Source organism: Falco punctatus, assembly GCF_963210335.1.
Source record: "Falco punctatus genome assembly, chromosome: 17".
Taxonomy (NCBI): Eukaryota; Metazoa; Chordata; class Aves; order Falconiformes; family Falconidae; genus Falco; species Falco punctatus.
In genome coordinates, this window is record NC_137597.1 from 2,363,065 (window position 1) to 2,385,395 (window position 22,331).

Genomic DNA, 22,331 nt, shown 5'->3' on the forward strand with positions numbered 1-22,331 from the left:
TGCACGGCGGGTGATGTGTGTGCACAGTGTGTGTGCACGGCGGGTGGTGTGTGTGCATGGTGTGTGTGCATGGCGGGTGATGTGTGTGCACAGTGTGTGTGCACGGCGGGTGGTGTGTGTGCACGGTGTGTGTGCATGGCGGGTGATGTGTGTGCACGGTGTGTGTGCACGGTGGGTGATGTGTGTGCACGGCAGTGCGAGTGCTTGTGCACAGGGTGGCCTTGCACACATGGGTGCGCAGTGTGGGAGTGCGTGTACACACGTGTGTGTGTGTGCACATGGGGGTGTTCACACGCCTGGGGGGTGCGTGTGGAAAATGGTCACATGCACACATGTGTGTGAGCTCCAGCCGTGGCATGGCTGCTCCTGTGCTGCTGTCACGCTCGGGGGGCCGAGGTGGTGCCTGGTGGACTGTGGCCGTGCCGTGCAATGCCGGGCCACGCCATGTGGTGCTGTGCCATGTGGTGCCATGTGGTGCCACGCCAGGCCATGCCAAGTGATACCATGCCGGGCAATGTCGTGCCGTGCCACGCCATGCCAGGCTGTGCAATGCCAAGTGATGCCTTGCCAGGCCATTCTGTGCCGTGCCGAGTGATGCCATGCCATGTCGTGCCAAGCGATGCCATGGCATGCCATGCCGTGCCAGGCCAGGCCAAGTGATGCCATGCCAGGCCATGCCGTGCTGTGCCAAGTGATGCTGTGCCATGTTGTGCCACGCGATGCTGTGCCGTGCCATGCCATGCCAGGCAAGGTGTGCCACAGCCTGGCTTCTCCCTGCTGGGGCTCACTTCGCTGCCAGCACAAAATGACCAATTTGGGTGATTCTGCCCCAAAGCGGGTGCCAGCAGCTCCCACCCAGCATTTCCCACCGCCGCTGGGCAGGGTTGGCTCCGGGGGTCCCCTGTGGCCTGGCTTCCAAGGCCCCCTGCAGGTGCTGGGGTCCCCTGGCATGGGATGGGGGCCAGTGCCAGCCCCCAGGACCCCCCGGCCCTTTTTAGATGGTTTTCCACGTTTTCTAGGCGGTGCCAGGGGATCCGCATGTCCTGGCAGCGCAATAAAGATGGATCTTTCCAAGTCCCACCTGGCCCCTCCACCTCAGAGGGACAGGGACGGGGTCCCCGCATGGGTGGGGGCACCCAGCACCCCTCCAGGAGCCCCCCCGGGGCCAGACAGTGGGGTCTGCCTCCCAGTCTGGGGATGATGCTGGAGGCGAATGTTGGCGTGCCAAGAGGTGGCATGGGATGCTATGGGCAGCTATGGGGTGCCATGGGGTGCTGTGGGGTGGTATGGGGAGCCATGGGATGCTATGGGCAGCTATGGGGTGCCGTGGGGAGCTGTGGGGTGCCATGGGGTGCTGTGGGGTGGTATGGGGTGCCATGGGAGGCTATGGGGAGCTGTGGGGTGCCATTGGGTGCTGTGGGGTGGTATGGGGTGCCATGGGAGGCTATGGGGAGCTGTGGGGTGCCATGGGGTGCTGTGGGGTGGTATGGGGAGCCATGGGAGGCTATGGGGAGCTGTGGGGTGCCATGGGGTGCTGTGGGGTGGTATGGGGAGCCATGGGATGCTATGGGCAGCTATGGGGTGCCGTGGGGAGCTGTGGGGTGCCATGGGGTGCTGTGGGGTGGTATGGGGTGCCATGGGAGGCTATGGGGAGCTGTGGGGTGCCATGGGGTGCTGTGGGGTGGTATGGGGAGCCATGGGAGGCTATGGGGAGCTGTGGGGTGCCATGGGGTGCTGTGGGGTGGTAGGAGGTGCCGTGGGATGCTATGGGGAGCTGTGGGGTGCCATGGGGTGCTGTGGGGTGGTAGGAGGTGCCATGGGATGCTATGGGGAGCTGTGGGGTGCCATGGGGTGCTGTAGGGTGATTTGGGGTGCCGTGGGATACTATGGGGAGCCATGGGGTGTCATGGGGTGCTGTAGGGTGCCATGGGGTGCTATAGGGTACCATGGGATACTATGGGGAGTCGTGGGGTGCTGTGGCTGTGCCGTGGGGTGCTGCAGGGGTCTGCGAGGGAACCCCCCCAGGGACCCCTGGGGATGCCGGTGGGTGCGGGAGGGGCGGAGGCCACCAGCACAGCGGGGGCGGCTGGGGGAAGCCGGGGACACGCAGGGGTGCCCGAGCAGACACGCAGCGTCCCGGACCATAGGCCCTCCCGCGCTGCGCCGCCCCGCCGCCCCGCCAGGGGGCGCTGCCCCCCCCGCTCCCTCCCCCAGGCGCCCCCTGGCGGGCGGCGCCGCCGCTCTGCGCACGCGTGGCCCCGCGCATGCGCGCTGGGAGCCGCCGCCGCCCGGGTGACAGGAGCCGCCGCCATCATGGTGCTGGACCTGGACCTGTTCCGCGCCGACAAGGGCGGGGACCCCGCCATGGTGCGGGACATGCAGCGCAAACGCTTCAAGGACCCGGCGCTGGTGGACGCGCTGGTGCGGGCCGACGGCGCCTGGCGGAGGTGTACGTGGGGCGAGGGCCGGGCCGGGGCTGGCACCCCCCGGGCGGGGGGGCTGTGGGGACCTGGCACCCCCCGGGCTGGGGGACCCCCAGGAGGGCCCGTCACCCGCCCAGCGGGACCGTCTGTCCCCGGCTGGGCTTGTCCCCTCTCCCAGGCCCGCGGGGTGGGGGGCCCCTCCCAGCACCCGCGGCCTGGTGGCCTGTCCCCAGCGGGTGCCCCCCCCGTGTCCCCTCCCCCGGGCTGGGGGATCCCCCCGGGGTCCCTGCCCCCCGCCCCCCACCAGGGCTAGGAGCCCCAGCTTGATCCCCAAACCCCCTCGGCAAGGTGGGGTGAGCTGTGGGGGATCCCTCCCACGCCAGCCCCGGGGGATCTCCCTGGGGGATCCTCTGGGGCGGGGGGATGCAGCGGGTGGATCCCCTGCAGGGGCCTGTCCCCGGGTGGATCCCCCTCACCCCCTTCCCCGGGGCTGGGGAGAGGTTCTCCTGCTGGATCCCCCCTTCCCTCCTCCCCAGCTGTGAGGGCAGATCCCTGGTGATGGCCCCCCATGGCCCACGTATGGATCCCCACCAGTGATCCAGCCCCACCAGTGATTCCCAGGGATCCACTCCCTACGCCAGCCGCACTGCTGCAGGATCCAGCCGGGCAGGCGAGGGGTCCCACACGGTGCCACCCCCGCGTGCCGGGATCACCCCATGCCTGGGCGCTCGGAGGGGGAAGGAGCCTCCTGGGTGGGGGGTCGGGCAGCGGGGGCGGCCCCCGGGCCTGGGTCTGGGTGCCTGGGTGCCGGGAGGGTGTGCTGGGGGGCGAGGAGGGGTGGGTGCCCCGCAGTCCCGCAGTTCCCAGGGTGTCCCGGGAACTCGTCCCGGGATGAAACAGGCGGCTTGGAACAGCCTTTGGATGCCGCTGCCTTGATGTGACTGAACCTGGCGCTGCTTCCTCGCTCCTTGCCCCGGCCCTGCCGGCACCACCGCCTTAATTTTATCCGAGGGCCTTTCATCCCGCAGGACCAGCCAGCTTCCCAGGCCGGGGGGGGGCTGTGCCCCAGCCCCCTCCCCGTGGTGCTGCACAGGGGCGCGCTGGTGCGTAACCACGAGGCGCAGGGCTGGCAGGACGCGCTGGCGAGCGCCGGCTGATGCAATCCTGCCTCTGCAGGTGCTGGTGCCGTGGGGTCCATGGGAGGCTGCCAGGGTCCTGTTTGCCGTGCCCTGTTCCCTGGCTCTTAACCCTTTGTGTTTCCTGAGCCTGAATTATCCCCCCATCACCCCCGTGGGTCTGATCCTGCCTGTAGATGGGGATGTCGCCCTGCTGGGGTGACAGCGCCCTGACATTGGTGTGGCTCTGGTTTGGGCCGCTCTGCCAGGAGGAGACAGGCTGTGTCCTGGGCTCTGCCCCTCTCACCCCTGGTGTCACCAAGGGGGACCTCCCCGGTTCCCTCCTCAAATCTCATCGCTGTGGCCCCAGAGCCCTGGCTCCACGCAGCCCTCAGCACCCCGCAGCAGCCTAGCGTGAGGGTCCTGGTGGGACCGTGGCCCAGTGTGGCACCACTCTGGGTGTTTGAAATGACACCCCTTCATGGGAGCCCTCTGCTCCCCGCCTCTCTGCTGTGTGTCGTGGCTGCCCCACACCATGCTGTCACACCGTCAAACCCTCCATGGTCCTTCCGCGTGTTTACCCAGGGCCGGTGGTGATGGGCATCCCTGGAGCTGCTGTCCCCAATTCTGCTCCCACCTGAGACTTTGCGGCCCCTCTCGGTGCCAGACAGGGACCCCAGCCCCACTCCTGCTCTCATGGCTGGCTGACAGCTCTCTCCCCTCTGCTTTCCAGGCAGGTTTCGTGCCGATAACTTGAACAAACTGAAGAACTTGTGCAGCAAAACAATTGGAGACAAGATGAAGGTGAGGCATGAAGGCAGACGGTCCTGGTAGCGATTCACTGGTGGGATGTTACTGGTGACATCTCCCCCAGGTCTCTGCTCTCCAGGCCTCTCCCTCACATCGTTTAGGAATGTTTTTACCCGGGAGCTTTATTCTTTAACCCTGCTGGGGTTTTTTTTCACTCTCGCTGCAGAAAAAAGAGCCAGTGGGTACAGACGAGTCTGTACCAGAGAACGTGCAAAACCTCGACGAGCTCACAGCCGACATCCTGGGGGTGAGTCTGACCCTGTCTCCTCCCGCTGTGCTGCTGGTCTACCCAGTTTGTCCAGAACTTCACCTGTAATTGCCTGAGTTGGCAGGGTGAGGTGCCCAAAGCCCAGCACCAGGCAAGGGGGCACTGCCTGAACCCCCTGCCAGGAGGATCCTTATTTCCCCCAGTCCCGGTGCCAGCAATAACCAGCTCTTGCCCAGTGTCCTTCATCTAAAGACCATTTCAGCCTCGGTCCATGGCAGCTCCCCAGCCCAGGGCCCATCCTCCTGCGCTTCCCTGGGGGTTTGAGCAGCCTCAGTCATTACGTGTCCTTTGCAAGTCCCTTCCTCCCTGCCTGTTCCCCTTCCCAGTTCATTAACTGCAATGTTTAATGAGCCTGGCGCTGGCCAGCTTTTGCTGCCATGGGAGCTGACTGCTCCCTCTCATCTCTGCCGGGCGCTGTGTGATGCTGTAGCTCACCCAGGCCCCAGGCCCTTTCAGAGCCTGACTTAGGTCAGTCCTTGGTCCCCTTGGGCTGTTGTTTGATGCGTTTAGTCCATGGTTTTTGCTCCGTGTCAGCTAGGCGAGGGTCCATCATTAAGCATGCGTGGCTGCCAGCCCCCTCTCCCCAGTAGTTTCTTCCTTTCCCCACCTCACCCGGGTCCCTGCGCAGGCTTTGCAGGTGTCCCAGATAAAGAAAGTCCGTCTCCTCATTGACGAAGCCATCCTCAAATGCGATGCTGAGCGTGTGAGGCTGGAGGCAGAACGTTTCGAGAGCCTCCGGGAGATCGGGAACCTCCTCCACCCCTCGGTGCCCATAAGCAACGATGAGGTAGGGAAAAGAGTGCACTCGGGGCCGGCTGTGCCGGTTCATCAAAGCCAGACAACTGCCGGCAAGCGGGGGGCTCGCTGCGGGGAGGTCCCCCCAACCCAAGATCAGCGGGCGGGTGAATGAAATCTGCATGACAAGACAGTGTTTCCTGCCGGGAGCAGACAAAGAGCAGCTCAGACAACGCTGGACACAGCCATTGTTGGGGGAATACATGGGAAACTCGCTTCTAGCCGGGGGGCTGGGATCTCCCTCCGCTGCCCTCATTCATCCGGCAGGAATATTTTGCAGGGGGAACACAATTGGGCTGGGCCAGCTGCCAAGTGGCTGCATAATAAGCAACTGGTCGAGATCAGGACTGGGGTGCCAGGCTCTGTAGTCTGGGATCCAAAACTGGGCCCAGTGCAATGCAGAGACTGGTGTTGCCGCAGCCCTGGGAGCTGAGGTGATGGGCTTCCCCTCCTCCTCTCTTGTTCTTTCTACAGGACGTGGACAACAAGGTGGAGCGGGTCTGGGGTGACTGCAGCTGCAGGAAGAAGTATTCCCACGTGGACCTGGTGGTGATGGTGGATGGTTACGAGGGAGAGAAGGGGGCCATTGTCGCGGGCAGCCGGGGCTACTTCCTAAAGGTGAGAGCCCAGACCCCCACGGGGGGCGGCAATGATCAGAGCCAGAGGGAGAGCTGAGGGGAACAAGGGGGGCATGGGGGTCGTGGCATCTCCTCCCCTGGGCCGAGCTTGCTGGGGGCCTCCACGGCGCCGTGAGCTCATTGCGTGAGATGGACTCTGGCCTTGGTGGTGCCGCCGCTGTGGCTGGGGCAGCCTCGGGATCCAGCTCCGGCGTGTCTCCAGTCTGAGGGTGATGCTGAGCCGGCCGGAGCAGCCTGAAGCTGGCGTGGGCTCCGCGTGCTCCCAGACCCGCTGGGCAAGAAGGGGTGGCACAGTGGGGTGTGTGCCTGACAGTTGCTTCCCTCGTCCCCCAGGGTCCCCTGGTGTTCCTGGAGCAGGCCCTGATCCAGTACGCCCTGCAGAGCCTCCGCGCCAAGGGCTACACTCCCGTCTACACCCCCTTCTTCATGCGGAAGGAGGTGATGCAGGAGGTGGCCCAGCTCAGCCAGTTTGACGAGGAGCTCTACAAGGTGAGCGGCTCGACGCCCGCCAGGTCTCTGTGTCTCACTGCCTGGCACCCGCCATCCCCTGCGGGCACCAGCTTCCCGACGGAGCCACCACCACGCAGCTTCCCCTGCAGGGAGGGGGGCGGCTGGGATCCCCGCTTCCCCTGCAGGGAGGGGGGCGGCTGGGATCCCCGCTTCCCCTGCAGGGAGGGGGGCGGCTGGGATCCCCGCTTCCCCTGCAGGGAGGGGGGCGGCTGGGATCCCCTCTGCCCCGGCAGGGCCGTGCCAGCAGCTCCCTTCTGCTCCGTATCTCCTGGGTCCATCTTCAGGGCTGACACGGTTGTCATGGCAATGCGGTGACAGGGAGGTGGCTGGTCCCCAGCCCTGCTGGCAGGAGGCCATCGGGTCCTTTGAAGGAGGCCAGACAGGCAACAAACGGCAGCTGCTCCCTTTCCCCTGCCGTCCTGTCCCCGCTCCCGAGTGCCGGCCCTGGAAAACCTGGCTGCCTGTCCGTGTGCAGGCAGGGAGAGCGGCTGCCTGCGCATCTGCCAGGGAGCGTCGGTCCCCGGAGGCGCGGGAGCAGCTGGGTAAGGGGGACGGTGGCTCTTGTTCCCCCCAGGTGATCGGCAAAGGCAGCGAGAAAGCTGACGACAGTTCCATCGACGAGAAGTACCTGATCGCCACCTCGGAGCAGCCCATCGCCGCCCTGCACCGCGACGAGTGGCTGAAGCCGGAGGATCTGCCCATCAAGTACGCGGGGCTGTCGACCTGCTTCCGTCAGGAGGTGGGCTCGCACGGCCGCGACACCCGCGGCATCTTCCGTGTCCACCAGTTCGAGAAGGTGAGCGGAGCAGGGCGGCATTCCCATTGGGAACGTGGGGCTGTGGCCGGGGCCGGCGCCAGCGCGGGGTTCCGTTCTCTTTGCAGATCGAGCAGTTCGTCTACGCCTCGCCCCACGACAACAAGTCGTGGGAGATGTTTGAGGAGATGATAGCCACGGCGGAGGAGTTCTACCAGTCCCTGGGCATCCCCTACCACATCGTCAACATCGTCTCGGGTAGGGGCAGGGGCTTCCTCGCTGCGTGGCACCAAGGCCACCTCTCTGAGCCGTGGTGGCCCAGGAGACCAGCCACCTCTGCCAGCGCCTCGGGTGTCACCATGGCCCTGACCCACTTCCCAGCTCGGCTTTCTCTGTCCCTGGCTCACCTTCCCGTGGTGTCTGTCCCCAGGCCTGGCGAGGGGGAGGAGGCGCCTCAGCCCCGGGACGTGGAGGAAGGAGACGAGCTTTTCTGCAGAGACCCTCTGCTTTGCTCTGGGTTCACTGGGACCGGGTGTGGGCACCCCGCCATGCCGGGACTGTCCCCAGGGTCCCTTCCAGAGGGACGGTTTGAGTGTCCCAACTCCTCTTGGGAACTCTCCCAGGAAAATGATCCCATTTAAACACTCCCTCCCAGCCTCCCCGCTGCAGAGCAGGAACCCCACGTCCCTGTGACAAAGCCGTCACAGCACTGCTGAAGTCACCTTGGAGGCTTCACGCCTTCAGCCCATGCTGCCATCCCCTGGGACGGGTGCGTCTGGGGGGGGAGCGGGAGCCCCCCCTGCTCAGCACTGCTCCCCTCTCTCTCAGGCTCCCTCAACCATGCTGCCAGTAAGAAGCTGGACCTGGAGGCCTGGTTCCCTGGTTCTGGCGCTTTCCGCGAGCTTGTGTCCTGCTCCAACTGCACTGACTACCAGGCACGCCGCCTGCGCATCCGCTACGGGCAGACCAAGAAGATGATGGACAAGGTGAGGCCGAGCTGCTGGGCTGGGGGTTTAGGGGGGGTGTTCTCCGCTCACCCCCTCCTCACCTTTGTCATACCGTGGCCCCACTGGCCGTGTCCCTGCCGCAGGTGGAGTTCGTGCACATGCTGAACGCCACGATGTGTGCCACCACCCGCACCATCTGCGCCATCCTGGAGAACTACCAGACAGAGGAGGGCATCCGCATCCCGGAGAAGCTCCAAGACTTCATGCCCCCAGGTAACACCCAGCACCCTGCCCTGCCTTCCCCACCCAGCCTGGCTCCCGGGGGGGCCCCCCAACACCTCCCTCCCACCAGGCTTGGGGGGGTGATGCATGGTGCCTGCTCTCCCCCCTGCGCAGACCTCCGGGAGCTGATCCCCTTCGTGAAGGCGGCGCCCATCGAGCAGGAGCTCTCCAAGAAGCAAAAGAAGCAGCAGGAGGGGGGCAAGAAGAAGCCGGCGGGGGGAAGCGAGCGGGTGCTGGAGGAGCAGATGCAGAACATGGGGGTCAACAGCGCCTGAGGGCTGCGGTCCCCCCCCCCCCAGCCCCCGAGATCTTCAGGGCCTCCTGAGCCATCACCGAGCCTTCATCGCCGGCTGCGCCCGCGCCCATCACCCTCGCTTCGGGGCCGTCTGTGGCAGGAGCTGCCGCTCACCGCCTGGCCCCCCCCGTGGCTCGGAGCACCGCGCTCCCACGGCCGAAGGACTGACGCTATGGGGGCTGTGGCCCCCCCGCGGGGTGGGGATCCCCCGTGCCCCTTCCCCAGGGATGGAAAACATCCCCCCCCCCTTGAGCCAATAAAGCCAAGAACTGCTGAGCTGCATGTCTGGAGGGGCGGGCAGGGGGGAGGGGGGGCTCCAGCCCGGGAGGGGGGCGGGGGGGGGCCCTGGCCGCGTTTCCCCCGTGTGTGTCCCCCCCCCGCCGGCCCCGCACAATGCCCCAGACAAAGGCCGCGCTGGCCCCAGCCCATTTGTAATTCAAAGCGGGGCCGGGGCCCCCCACGCCTCGGCCCAGCTGCCAGCCCGGGCCCCCACCTGGGAATGGGGGAGGGGGGGTGCCTGCCTCTCGCGTCCGCCCGCCCCCCCAGCCTGCGCGTGGGAACCCACGGCGGCACCCATGGGTGCTGGGGCGGGCGGCGGGGCCCCCGGGCAGCGTCCCGGTGAGCCGGTCGGGCCGGCCCGCGCCCCGCTCCCCTTTGAAGGGCGCCGGGGCTGGCGGCCAGGGCGGGGACGGGCCCCCGTGAGTCACCGGAGGGTGCCGGGGGGTCCCCGGGCGGCGCCCCCGCGCCCCCGCACCCGTCCGACCCGTTCCGCCGCCGGGGCCCGCCCGGCACCCACACCCCGGCCCGGCGCCGGCTGCCAGCGGGGGTGCGGGGGGGCTGCGCCCACGGCCCCCCGCGGAGACGCGCCCCGCGCCGCCAGTGCTCCCAGTTAATCCCAGTGACCCCCAGTGCCGGTGCGGTGGGGACAACCCCGGCTTGCTGTGTTGCGGGGGGGGTGGGGGTGGGCTGTGGGCCCCCCCCGGCGGGTGCTGGGGTGTCACGGGCTGCAGCAGTGACACGGGGGGGATGGGGGGGGGGGGGCGTGTGCCGCGCGTACATTCCCTGCGCGCGCCGCTGCGATGCGCGTTCTCTGCGTGTGCAACGCGTGTGCGCGCAGCCTCCATGTGCGCGGTTCGCGGGCGTGCGCCTGCAACCTGCGCGCGGGTGCGTGTCCCGGGCACCCCCCCACCCCCCCCCCGCGAGTGTGCAGCCACCCCTCCCCCCAAGCCCCCAGCCCCCCCGCGCCGGGGCCGCGCTGCCGCCGGGGCCGGTGCTGGTGCTGGTGCCGGGGCCGGGGCCGGTGCGGGCGGGGCCGGTGCCGCCGCCGCCGGCGGGGCCCGGGGGGGGCGGCGGCGCCTTTAAGCGCGGCGCAGGTCGGTGCGGCGGGCGGCCCCGCCCCGGCGGGCGCGCGCGGGCGGCGGGAGGGGCGCAGGCGGCGGCGCGGGGCGCAGCGGGCACCGGCGGCAGCGGCCGCACCGCGCCATGGGCGCTCCGCCCGCCCGCGGGGCCGCGCTCCTGCTGCTGCTGCTGCCGCTGCTGCTGCTGCTGCTGCTGCCGCTGCCCGCGCCGGGCCAGCCCCGCCGCCCGCCCCCGGGACCCGCCACCGGCACCGGCACCGGCACCTGCCCGCCCGGCGCGCTCTTGCGGCGGCTGCAGCCCCGCGGTGGCACCGGGGACAGCGGCAGCTCCGGCGGCACCGGGGACAGCGGCGGAGCGGGGCCCGCGCCGAGCACCGGCGCTTCCAGCGGCACCGGGGACAGCGGCGGCGGCGGGCCCTCCCCGGCCGCGGGCGGCTGCGGCGGCGGCGCCTCCAGCCGGGACGGCGGCGGCGGCACCGGGAGCCCCGGGGACACCGGAGGCGGCGGGAGCCCCGGCGGTGCCCAAGGCCATGGAGGCACCGGCGGCACCGGGGACGCTGGAGACACCGGGAGCACCCGTGTCCCCGTGGACACCAGGATCAGCGGGGACGCCGGGCGCGCTGGGGACACTGGTGGCACTGACACCCCCATGGACACTGCGAGCACCGGGGACGTGATGAGCAGCGGGGACGCCGGGCATGCCGGGGACACTGGGGACACCAACACCCCCACGGACACCGTGAGCACCAGGGACGTGATGAGCAGCGGGGACGCCGGGCACGCCGGGGACACCGGGGGCACCCAAGTCTCCACAGCCGCCAGGGATCCAGGACGCACCGGGGATGCCAGGAAAGTCCCCAGCGATACCAGCAGCACTGGGGGGACAACGGGCACTGGGGACGTTGGGGCCCACCCGACCACGGGGGCCACCGGGAGCCACGTGACCCACAGCTGCTCCCGCCGGCGCCGCAGCCCCAACACAGCGCCGCAGTTCCAGCCCTCCAGCTACCAGGCCTCGGTGGGGGAGAACCGGCCGGCGGGGACACCGGTGACACGGGTGACAGCGGTGGACCCCGATGAGGGGGACGCAGGCCAGCTGCGCTACACCATGGCTGCCCTCTTTGACAGCCGCTCTGACGCTCTCTTTGCAATGGACCCCATCACCGGCGCCGTCACCACCGCCACCCCCCTGGACCGTGAGAGCAAGAGCACCCACGTCTTCCGGGTGACAGCGGTGGACCATGGCACGCCCCGGCGCAGTGCCATGGCCACATTGACGGTGACGGTGAGTGACGCCAATGACCACGACCCAGCCTTTGAGCAGGCTGAGTACCGGGAGAGCGTGCGGGAGAACCTGGAGGTGGGCTACGAGGTGCTGACGGTGCGGGCCACCGATGGTGACGCCGGTCCCAACGCCAACGTCCTCTACCGTCTCCTCAACGCTGGTGGTGCCAATGAGGTCTTCGAGATTGACTCCCGCTCAGGTGTTATCCGCACCCGCGGCCCCGTGGACCGTGAGACTGTGGAGGCCTTTGAGCTGTTGGTGGAGGCCACGGATCAGGGCCAGGACCCAGGACCCCGCAGTGCCACGGCCACCGTCCGCATCACCGTGGAGGATGACAACGACAATGCGCCACAGTTCAGTGAGAAGCGTTATGTGGCGCAGGTCCCCGAGGATGTGGCACCCAACTCAGCCGTGCTGCGAGTGACAGCCACCGACCGTGATAAAGGCAGCAATGCCCTGGTGCACTACAGCATCGTTAGCGGTAACACCCGTGGCCACTTCTACATCGACGCGCAGACGGGCGCGCTGGACGTGGTCAGCCCCTTGGACTATGAGGTCAGCAAGGAGTTCACCCTACGGATCCGGGCACAGGATGGTGGCCGCCCGCCCCTCTCCAACATCAGCGGTTTGGTCACCATCCAGGTGTTGGATGTCAACGATAACGCCCCCATCTTCGTCAGCACGCCCTTCCAGGCCACCGTGCTGGAGAACGTGCCGGTGGGTTACTCCGTCATCCACGTTCAGGCCATTGATGCCGATTCGGGTGACAACAGCCGGCTGGTCTACACCCTCCTGGAGACTGGCTCCGGCTTCCCTTTCGCCATCAACAACAGCACCGGCTGGATCGTAGTGGCCTCCGAGCTGGACCGGGAGGCGGTGGACTTCTACAGCTTCGGGGTGGAGGCGCAGGACCAGGGTAACCCCCCCATGGCCTCCTCGGCCAGCGTCAGCGTCACCATCCTGGACGTCAATGACAACAGCCCCGAGTTCACACAACGGGAGTACGGCGCCCGCCTGAACGAGGACGCAGCAGTGGGCACCAGCGTCCTCACCGTCTCTGCTGTCGACCGCGATGCCAACAGCGTCATCACCTACCAGATCTCCAGCGGCAACACCCGCAACCGCTTCTCCATCACCAGCCAGAGCGGCGGTGGGCTCATCTCCCTCGCCCTGCCACTGGACTACAAGCTGGAGCGGCAGTACCTGCTCACCATCGCTGCCTCCGATGGCACCCGCCAGGACACGGCCCAGGTGGTCGTCAATGTCACTGATGCCAACACCCACCGACCTGTCTTCCAGAGCTCCCACTACACTGTCAACGTCAACGAGGACCGGCCAGTGGGCACCACGGTGGTGGTCATCAGTGCCACAGATGAGGACACGGGGGAGAACGCCCGTATCACCTACCTGATGGAGGACAGCATCCCCCAGTTCCGCATCGCCGCCGAGACAGGGGCTGTCACCACCCAGATGGAGCTGGACTATGAGGACCAGGTGTCCTACACCCTGGCCATCACAGCACGTGACAATGGCATCCCGCAGAAGTCCGACACCACCTACCTGGAGATCCTGGTGAGCGACGTCAATGACAACGCGCCCCAGTTCCTCCGCGACTCCTACCAGGGCTCCGTCTACGAGGATGTGCCCGCCTTCACCAGCGTCCTCCAGGTCTCTGCCACTGACCGCGACTCGGGGCTCAACGGCAGGGTCTTCTACACCTTCCAAGGGGGTGATGATGGGGATGGTGACTTCATCATCGAGTCCACCTCAGGCATCGTCCGCACCTTGCGCCGCCTCGATCGGGAGAATGTGCCACTCTACTCACTGCGGGCATTCGCCGTCGATAAGGGGGTCCCAGCCAAGCGGACACCGGTGGAGATCCAAGTGACGGTGCTGGATGTCAATGACAACCCGCCCGTCTTTGAGCGGGATGAGTTTGACATCTTTGTGGAAGAGAACAGCCCCATTGGGCTGGTGGTGGCCCGGATCACGGCCACTGACCCTGACGAGGGCACCAACGCCCAAATCATGTACCAAATAGTGGAGGGCAACATCCCTGAGGTCTTCCAGCTGGATATTTTCTCTGGCGAGCTCACTGCCTTGGCTGACCTGGACTATGAGTCCAAGGCGGAGTACGTCATGGTGGTCCAAGCCACCTCGGCCCCCCTGGTGAGCCGGGCCACCGTCCACGTCCGCCTCCGTGACGCCAACGACAACAGCCCCCAACTCAAGAACTTTGAGATCCTCTTCAACAACTACATCACCAACCGCTCAGGCAGTTTCCCCAGGGGGGTCATCGGCCGCATCCCGGCCCATGATCCCGACGTCTCCGACAGCCTCACCTACGCCTTCGAGCAGGGGAACGAGCTGAACCTGGTGCTGCTGGACCCCCACAGTGGGGACCTGCGCCTCAGCCCTGCCCTGGACAACAACCGCCCGCTGGAGGCTGTCATGAGGGTCTCTGTCTCAGGTAAGACCCCCATCCTGGGCTAGGGTGGCTTGGGGGGTGGGAGGTAAGGTTTGGCGCTGAGGAAGCCCTTGTGGGTGCCCCCCACCCCCTCTGACTCTTCTGCATAGAGCTGAGGTGTTTTGGGGTCCCACCACATCCTGGCTGCCCCCACCCTCCAGATCTGGGGGGAGGGGGGATGGAGATGCTGTGCCCCCCCCTCCCAGACACCCTGGCTGGAGGCAGTTGGGCTCCCCAGCACCCCCTTGTCCTACCCCACCCCCAGTGTCACCCCTGCAGTGTCTGGCGGGGGGGGGGGGGGTACAATACCCCTGTGCATGTTTTTTTTAGGGGGGGCAGTTCAGGACCTTGTAGCAGGAGTCGCAGGGGGTCAGGACCCTGTGTGTGGATTTGGTGGGGGGGTCCTGGCAGCTTGCTGTGGGTGGCTGGGGGGGACAGGACCCCTTGTGTGTGTCTGAGGGGGTGCAGGGCCTGTACGTGTATTGCGGGGGGACAACAGAGCCCGGTGTCTGCCTGGGGGGGTGTGTCCTGATACTGTTATTGTATGTTACGGGGGGCCTGGTGGGTGAACGGGGGGGGGCAGGGTCCAGTGCAGTATTGGGGGGGGGGGCACCCCAATGCATGTGTTTCCAGAAGACGCCAATGCTCGTGTCTGGGGGGGGCACAGGGTCTGGGGTGGTGGTGGGGGGATGCGGGCACCCTGGCCTGTCCCCTGGGGGGTCCCCAATCCCATTGCGTCTGGCTGGGGGGGGGGCACTGGCAGGAAGAGGCCAAGGGGGGGCTGTGCTGGCGGTGCTGGGCCAGGGGGGTGGTGGGTGCTGCCGGAGGGGGTCACCCCGGGGTGGGGGAGCAGCTGGCCAGGCAGGAAGGGAAACTGAGTCACGGGCCATGTCGTGCTGTCCCTTGTCCCCAGCCATGTGTCCCACATCACCCCGTCCCCCCGTGGGCTGGGGTCCCTGCTCCAGCTGCACAAGCAGGGGGCCCAAGGCACAAAAGGTGGAGGCAGGGAGACCCCATGCCCAGGCTGTGCCCCCCCCCCCCCCCCCCAGCGTGGGGGCAGCCAGGAGGGGAACAAAGGGTCCGGCCATAGCTGGGCCCCCGCAGCTGCAGCCATGGCAACCCCCCCTCCGACAGCTACCGGCCATGGGCCACCGGGCAGCCCCGGACACCCGCCACCCCCCCGGCATCACCCCCTTCTCCGCCCCCCCCCAGGCCATCCCCGCGCTCCCTCCGTCCATCTGTCCACCTGCTGCCCGCTCCCCATCTGTCCCATGTCCCACTGCCCCTCATCCTGGCCAGGAGGAGGAGGAGGAGGAGGAGAAAGGTGGTGCCTCAGTGCCGGCTGAGCCTTTGCTCCCCCACCCCACCCCACAGCACTGCTGGGTCCCCATCCCACTGTCCTCATCCTGTGCTGGCTGAGTGGGATGTGCACCCCATAGCCGGTGCCACCCCATAGCCAGCGCTGTCCCCATCCCATGGTGGCCCAGTGGGACAGGTGCCCCATAGCCAGTGCCAGACCCATTCCATGGTGGCTGAGTCCCCATTCCAGGTGCCCCATAACCAGCATCATCCCCATCCTGCCATCCCCATCTCATGGTGGCTTTGCCCCATAGCCAGACCATCCCCATCCCACTGTCTCCATCCTGCAGTGGCCAGGCACAGTGGGTGCCCCATCACCACCACTGTCCCCATCCCATGGTGGCCACGCGGTGGGTACTCCATCACCACCACTGTCCCCATCCCATGGTGGCCACGTGGTGGGTGCCCCATCACCACTGTACCCATCCTGCGGTGGCCACACGATGAGTGCCCCATACCCACCACCGTCCCCATCCTGTGGTGGCCAAGCACGATGGGTGCCCCATCACCACTGTCCCCATCCTGCGGTGGCTGGTGCTGTCCCTGACCCCCTCTTGTCGCCTCCCCTGCCCACAGATGGGGTCCACAGCGCGACGGCGCAGTGCACGCTGCGGGTGACGGTGATCACGGATGAGATGCTGAGCAACAGCATCACCCTGCGTTTGGCTGACATGTCCCAGGAGCGGTTCCTGTCCCCCCTGCTCAGCCGCTTCCTGGAGGGGGTGGCGGCTGTCCTGGCCACCCCCCGCCACCGCGTCGTCCTCTTCAACATCCAGACGGACACGGACGTGGGGACAGCCCGGATCCTCAACGTCAGCCTCTCGGTGCTGCTGCCCGCCGCGGGGCACGGCACCCGCTTCTTCTCCTCGGAGGAGCTGCAGGAGCGGCTCTATCTCAACCGCTCGCTGCTGGCCGCCATCTCGGCCCAGCGGGTCCTGCCCTTCGACGACAACATCTGCCTGCGCGAGCCCTGCGAGAACTACATGCGCTGCGTCTCCGTCCTGCAGTTCGACAGCTCGGCGCCCTTCCTGGCTTCTGACACCATCCTCTTCCGCCCCATCCATCCCGTCACCGGCTTGCGCTGCCGCTGCCCGCCGGGCTTCACCGGCGACTACTGCGAGACGGAGATCGACCTCTGTTACTCCAGCCCCTGCGGCAGCAACGGGCGGTGCCGGAGCCGCGAGGGCGGCTACACCTGCGAGTGCCACGAGGATTTCACCGGTTAGAGCCCGGCACCTCCCTCCCTCTGCCGTCCCTGGTGTCACCTTGTCCCAGTACCCTTCAGCCCTCCAGCAGTGATCCTGGTGTCCATCCCCATCAGCCCTTCAGCCGGCTCCCCGTCAGCCCTCCATTCATCCATCCATCCACCCATCTGTCCATCCATCCACCCATCCATCCACCCACCCATCCATCCACCCATCCATCCACCCATCCATCCACCCGTCCATCCATCCGTCCACCCACCCATCCACCCACCCATCCATCCACCCACCCACCCACCCACCCACCCATCCACCCGTCCATCCATCCGTCCACCCATCCGTCCACCCATCTGTCCACCCATCCATCCACCCATCCACCCATCCATCCATCCACCCATCCATCCATCCATCCACCCATCCTGTCTTCTTGGTGTCCATCCCCACCAACCCTTCAGCCGGCTCCCCTTCATCTGCCCCTTCTTGGCTGCGCTCCATCAGCCCTTCATCCAGCTCCTCTTCAGCCCTCCATCCATCTATCCATCCATTCCTCTTGGTGTCCATCCTCATCATCCCTCCGACCAGCTCCTTCTGCCTCTTCCTCAGCTGTCCATCATCCCTTCTTCCTCCTTCCCTTCAGCTCTCCATCCCTCCATCACCCTTCCCCCAACACCCCTTCACCCTCCATCATCACCCCTTCCTCAGCTCTCCATCATCTATCCCCGTCATCCCTTTGGGGTGCCATCAACTGTCCCTTCTAGTGTCCCTCCATCATCCATCCCCATCAGCCTTCATCCCATTCCTCATCAGACTTCCTCATCCAGCCCTTCTGCTGGCCCTGCACCATCCATTGTGGTCAGCCCTTCCTCCAGCTCCTGTTTGGCCCTCCATCATCCGCTCCTTGCTCAGCTGTCCCTCTGTTAGCCATCCCCCGCTGACCGTCCCTCCTCCATCCCTCCTTCATCCCTCCTCCATCCCTCCTTCATCCCTCCTCCATCCCTCCTTCATCCCTCCTCCATCCCTCCTTCATCCCTTCTCCATCCCTCCTTCGTCCCTTCTCCATCCCCCCTTCCTTCCTCCCTCCATCCCTGCTCCCTCCTTCCTCCCCTTTGTCTCCAGCACCTTTATCTTCCTCCTTTCTTCCATCTCCCCACCTCCCTCCCTCTCTCTCTCCACCCAGCTCCACTCCCTCTGCCCTCTCTCCCTCACCCACCCACCATCCTGCCATCCCCCTCCATGTCTGGTCCCCTCTCCCTGTCCCTCCACCCCAGTGAGGTCCCCACAGGAGGCTGGGGGGGCACTGGTGGGGGCAGAGCCTTGGGGACCCCTGGGGACCCCCTGTGGTGCTGGGACACCCTGTCCCCAGCACAGTGGCCCGGCCATCTGCTCCCCACCATGGCTGGCCTGGTGGGGGACATGCACTGGGAGACTGGTGGCACTGGGGACAGCCCCCACCTGCCCTGGGGATCCCTGGGTCCCCCCAGGCCCCATGGGACACCTGGGGGGGGTGTGTGCCAGCTGGGTGGGGGAGGGGATGCGGGGAGGGGGAGTATGTCTCAGTTGCCATGGCGATGGGAGGCAGTTGTCATGGTGATGGAGCTGGGGATAAAGCTGCTCTGGAGATGCTGGGGGGGGGGGAACGGGGATCCCCACCCCCCAACCCCCAGTTTGGGGGTCCTGGGGGTGGCTGGCACCCTGGTGCAGTACCAGGTGCCAGCTGGGCCTTGTGCAGGGGAACGCTGCGAGCTGAGTGCCCGGGGGGGCCGCTGCACCCCGGGGGTCTGCCGCAACGGGGGTACCTGCCTCAACTTGCTGGTGGGGGGGTTCCGCTGCCAGTGCCCCCCCGGGCACTACGAGAAGCCCTTCTGCACCATGAGCACCCGCAGCTTCCCCCCGCGCTCCTTCCTCACCTTCCGCGGCCTCCGCCAGCGCTTCCACTTCACCCTCGCCCTGACGTGAGCCCAGGGGGGCATCGAATGGGTTGGGGGTGCTGGGTGCCCCACCAGCATCACATGGTGGGGTGGTGGGTGTCCCATGGACAGTGCGGTGCAGGGTGCTGGGTTCCCCGCTGGCATCACTGGGGTGTGGGGTGATGGGTTCCCCACCAGCATCACATGGAATGATGGGTTGTGGGGTGGTGGGTGTCCCATGGGCAGTGTGGTATGGGATGATGGGTGCCCCACTGGCATCACCGGGGTGTGGGGTGATGGGTTCCCCACCAGCATCACATGGTGGAGTGGTGGGTGTCCCATGGGCAGTGCGGTATGGGATGATGGGTGCCCCACTGGCATCACCGGGGTGTGGGGTGATGAGCGTCCCATGGGCAGTGCGGTGTGGGGTGCTGGGTGCCCTGCTGGCATGAGATGGGGTGCTGGGGTGTGGGGTGCTGGGGTACAGGGTGATGGGTGTGTGGTTGGCATCATGTGGGGCGATAGGGTGGGGGGCAGTGGGTGTCCCATGGGCAGTGGGTTGGGGGGCACCCTGTGAGGGCAGGGTGTGATGGGTGCCAGTGTGTCCCGGTGGGTGCAAGGTGATGGGGTACGGGAGCCGTGGGGTGATGGGGCATGTTTGGGGGGCATGGTAGGGGGCTGGGGGGTGATGGCAGAGCCTGGCACTTGTCCCCACACCAGGTTTGCCACCAAGGAGCGTGACGGGCTCCTGCTCTACAATGGGCGCTTCAACGAAAAGCACGACTTCGTGGCCCTGGAGATCGTGGGCGAGCAGGTCCAGCTCACCTTCTCGGCAGGTACGGGCACCGCGCCTGCTGCACCGTGGCACGGCATCCCCGGCATTCCCTCCCGGGCACTGCATCCCGGGCATCGCATCCCAGGCACTGCATCCCGTGCTGTGCTCCCGGGCAGTGCCTGGCACTGCATCCCATACGTCACATCCCAGGCACTGCATCCCACGCATCATGTCCCTGGCACTGCATCCCAGGCACGCATCCTGGGAATCGCATCCCTGGTGCTGCACCCCATGTGTCATACCCCTGGCGCTGCATCCTGGGCACTGCCTGGCACTGCATCCTGGGGATAGCATCCCTGGCACTGCATCCCCGGCACACATCCTGGGTAATACATCCCTGGCACTGCATCGTGGGCACTGTCTGGCACAGCATCCCAGGCATCCCATCCCTGGCACTGCATCCCGTGTGTCATACCCCTGGCACTGCATCCTGGGCGCTGCCTGGCACAGCATCCCAGGCATCCCATCCCTGGCACTGCATCCCGTGTGTTATACCCCTGGCACTGCATCCTGGGCGCTGCCTGGCACAGCATCCCAGGCATCCCATCCCTGGCACTGCATCCCGTGTGTTATACCCCTGGCACTGCATCCTGGGCGCTGCCTGGCACTGCATCCCAGGCATAACATCCCTGGCACTGCATCCCAGGCACTGCCTGGCACTGTGCCCCAGCTGTGCATCCTGGGCATCACATCCTGGGCACTGCGTCCCATGTGTCACATCCCTGGCACTCCCTGTCACTGCATCCCATACGCCACGTCCCTGGCGCTGCATCCTGGGCACTGCCTGGCACTGCATCTCCTGCATCCCATCCCTGGCACTCCCCCTGTGGCACTGCAGCCCTGGCACCCCCATCCCTCCGGTTCCCCCCTCCGTGCCCCCTCCCTGGGCTGTGCCTGCAGCCCGACCACTGGTGCCTGCAGGTGAGACCACCACCACGGTGTCACCCTTCGTGCCAGGCGGTGTCAGTGATGGGCAGTGGCACCGGGTCCAGCTCCACTACTACAACAAGGTGGGGGCACTGGGGGGGCATGGGGGGGGGGGAATGGGGGGTGGAGGGGAGTGAGGGGGTGGTTTGCTGGGGACAGAGGAAGAGGGGATGGGGGGGATGGGGGGAGTGGGATAGGGGTTTGGGGGGATGGAGGGTTGGAAGGTGGGGGTTTGGGGGGATGGAAGACAGCAGGGCTGGGGGGAGGAAGGAGGGTGAGGAGTGGGACGAAGGCCACAGGGAGGACACAGGTCCCAGAGCTCAGGCATTGCCCCCAGCCGGTGCTGGGGCGGTCGGGGCTGCCCCAAGGCCCTTCAGAGCAGAAGGTGGCCGTGGTGACAGTGGACGACTGTGACACTGGCATGGCCCTCCGATTCGGCCCCATCCTGGGCAACTACTCCTGCGCTGCCCAGGGCACCCAGTCAGGCAGCAAGAAGTAAGGTGGGGGGGTCCCTTGGGGTCCCCTGGGGTCCCCATGGGTGTAGGAGGTCCCTTGGGTTCCCCGTGGGTGGAGAAGTCCCTTGGGGTCTCTTGGGCTCCCCATGGGTGCAGGGGTCCCTTGGGGATCCCCATGGGTGAGGAGGTGGGTGGGGGCTCCCTTGGGGTCCTCATGGGTGGTGGAGTCCCTTGGGCTTCCTTGGGGTCCCCATGGGTGGGCTGTCCCTTGGGGATCCGTTGTGGTCACCATGGGTGAGGAGGTGGGTGGGGGCTTGCTTGGGGTCCCCATGGGTGCAGGGGGTCCCTTGGAGTCCCCATGGGTGGGATGTCCCTTGGGGATCCCTTGTGGTCACCATGGGTGAGGAGGTGGGTGGAGGGTCCCTTGGGGTCCCCACGGGTGGGGGTGTCCCTTGGGGATCCCTTGTGGTCACCATGGGTGAGGAGGTGGGTGGAGGGTCCCTTGTGGTCCCCACGGGTGGGGGTGTCCCTTGGGGATCCCTTGTGGTCACCATGGGTGAGGAGGTGGGTGGAGGGTCCCTTGGGGTCCCCACGGGTGGGGGTGTCCCTTGGGGATCCCTTGTGGTCACCATGGGTGAGGAGGTGGGTGGAGGGTCCCTTGGGGTCCCCACGGGTGGGGGTGTCCCTTGGGGATCCCTTGTGGTCACCATGGGTGAGGAGGTGGGTGGAGGGTCCCTTGTGGTCCCCACGGGTGGGGGTGTCCCTTGGGGATCCCTTGTGGTCACCATGGGTGAGGAGGTGGGTGGAGGGTCCCTTGTGGTCCCCACGGGTGGGGGTGTCCCTTGGGGATCCCTTGTGGTCACCATGGGTGAGGAGGTGGGTGGAGGGTCCCTTGGGGTCCCCACGGGTGGGGGTGTCCCTTGGGGATCCCTTGTGGTCACCATGGGTGAGGAGGTGGGTGGAGGGTCCCTTGGGGTCCCCACGGGTGGGGGTGTCCCTTGGGGATCCCTTGTGGTCACCATGGGTGAGGAGGTGGGTGGGGGCTCCCTTGGGGTCCCCATGGTGGGGAGAGAGTTAGGGGTCCCTTGGGGGTCCCTTGGGATGCCCATGGGTGATGGTGGGTGCTGCAGGTCGCTGGACCTGACGGGGCCGCTGCTGCTGGGCGGCGTGCCCACCCTGCCCGAGAGCTTCCCCATCCGCAGCCGGCAGTTCGTGGGGTGCATGCGGCACCTCCACATCGACCAGCGCCCCATCGACATGGCCGCCTTCATCGCCAACAACGGCACCCTGCCTGGTGGGGGGCACGGGGGGCAGGGGGGCGCGGGGCTGGGGGAATGGCGGGGGGTGAGGGTGGTGTCAGGGATTTGGGGCTGGATGGGGCTCTGCCCCCTGGGTGGGTCAGGGGTGCTGGGGCTCTGGGGTGGGAAGGGGACCCAAGGGGCACGGGGCTGGGCAGTGCTTGGGGGTCTCTGCCCCATGGGGCTGGCAGGTTGGGGTCAGGGGGGTGCCAGGGCTGGGTGGGGGTCCGGGCGGGGTGGGGGGCTGCATCCCCTGGGCATGGGGACATGGGGGCAGAGGGTGCCAAGGCTGGAGGCTGGTCAAGGGCACGTGGGGCTGGGGCAGTGCCTGGGGGTCTCTGCACCCTCTGGGGCAGGGGGCTGGGCCATATGGGGCTGGTGGGGTGCCAGGGCTGGCTGGG

At 67.0% G+C, this 22,331-nt stretch overlaps 2 protein-coding genes across 5 annotated transcripts in view; both read left to right on the forward strand.

The window, feature by feature from the left end:
• Positions 1 to 2,259: 2,259 nt before the first annotated feature.
• SARS1 (seryl-tRNA synthetase 1) lies at positions 2,260 to 8,959 on the forward strand. Of its 2 annotated transcripts, none has more exons than XM_080367655.1 (11): positions 2,260 to 2,449; positions 4,272 to 4,342; positions 4,515 to 4,595; positions 5,245 to 5,403; positions 5,886 to 6,029; positions 6,383 to 6,538; positions 7,134 to 7,355; positions 7,442 to 7,571; positions 8,142 to 8,299; positions 8,404 to 8,533; positions 8,657 to 8,959. In XM_080367655.1, exons 1-11 carry the CDS (start codon positions 2,314 to 2,316, stop codon positions 8,815 to 8,817), a joined length of 1,548 nt encoding a protein of 515 aa, XP_080223781.1. In that variant the 5' UTR covers positions 2,260 to 2,313; the 3' UTR covers positions 8,818 to 8,959. The 2 variants fall into 2 exon arrangements, with proteins under 2 accessions (XP_080223781.1, XP_080223782.1); XM_080367656.1 differs by lacking the exon at positions 2,260 to 2,449 and adding an exon at positions 3,277 to 3,526.
• A 1,268-nt stretch (positions 8,960 to 10,227) lies between these two features.
• The window catches only part of CELSR2 (cadherin EGF LAG seven-pass G-type receptor 2), a 32,002-nt gene continuing 19,898 nt past the window's right edge, over positions 10,228 to 22,331 (forward strand). For all 3 annotated transcript variants that reach the window (XM_080367653.1, XM_080367652.1, XM_080367654.1), the window contains exons 1-7: positions 10,228 to 13,950; positions 15,883 to 16,527; positions 18,238 to 18,460; positions 19,136 to 19,251; positions 20,172 to 20,260; positions 20,515 to 20,672; positions 21,763 to 21,926. In XM_080367653.1, the coding sequence (XP_080223779.1) occupies positions 10,320 to 13,950; positions 15,883 to 16,527; positions 18,238 to 18,460; positions 19,136 to 19,251; positions 20,172 to 20,260; positions 20,515 to 20,672; positions 21,763 to 21,926 (5,026 nt within the window). In that variant the 5' untranslated portion in view covers positions 10,228 to 10,319. The remainder of the gene's footprint in view (positions 13,951 to 15,882; positions 16,528 to 18,237; positions 18,461 to 19,135; positions 19,252 to 20,171; positions 20,261 to 20,514; positions 20,673 to 21,762; positions 21,927 to 22,331) is intronic.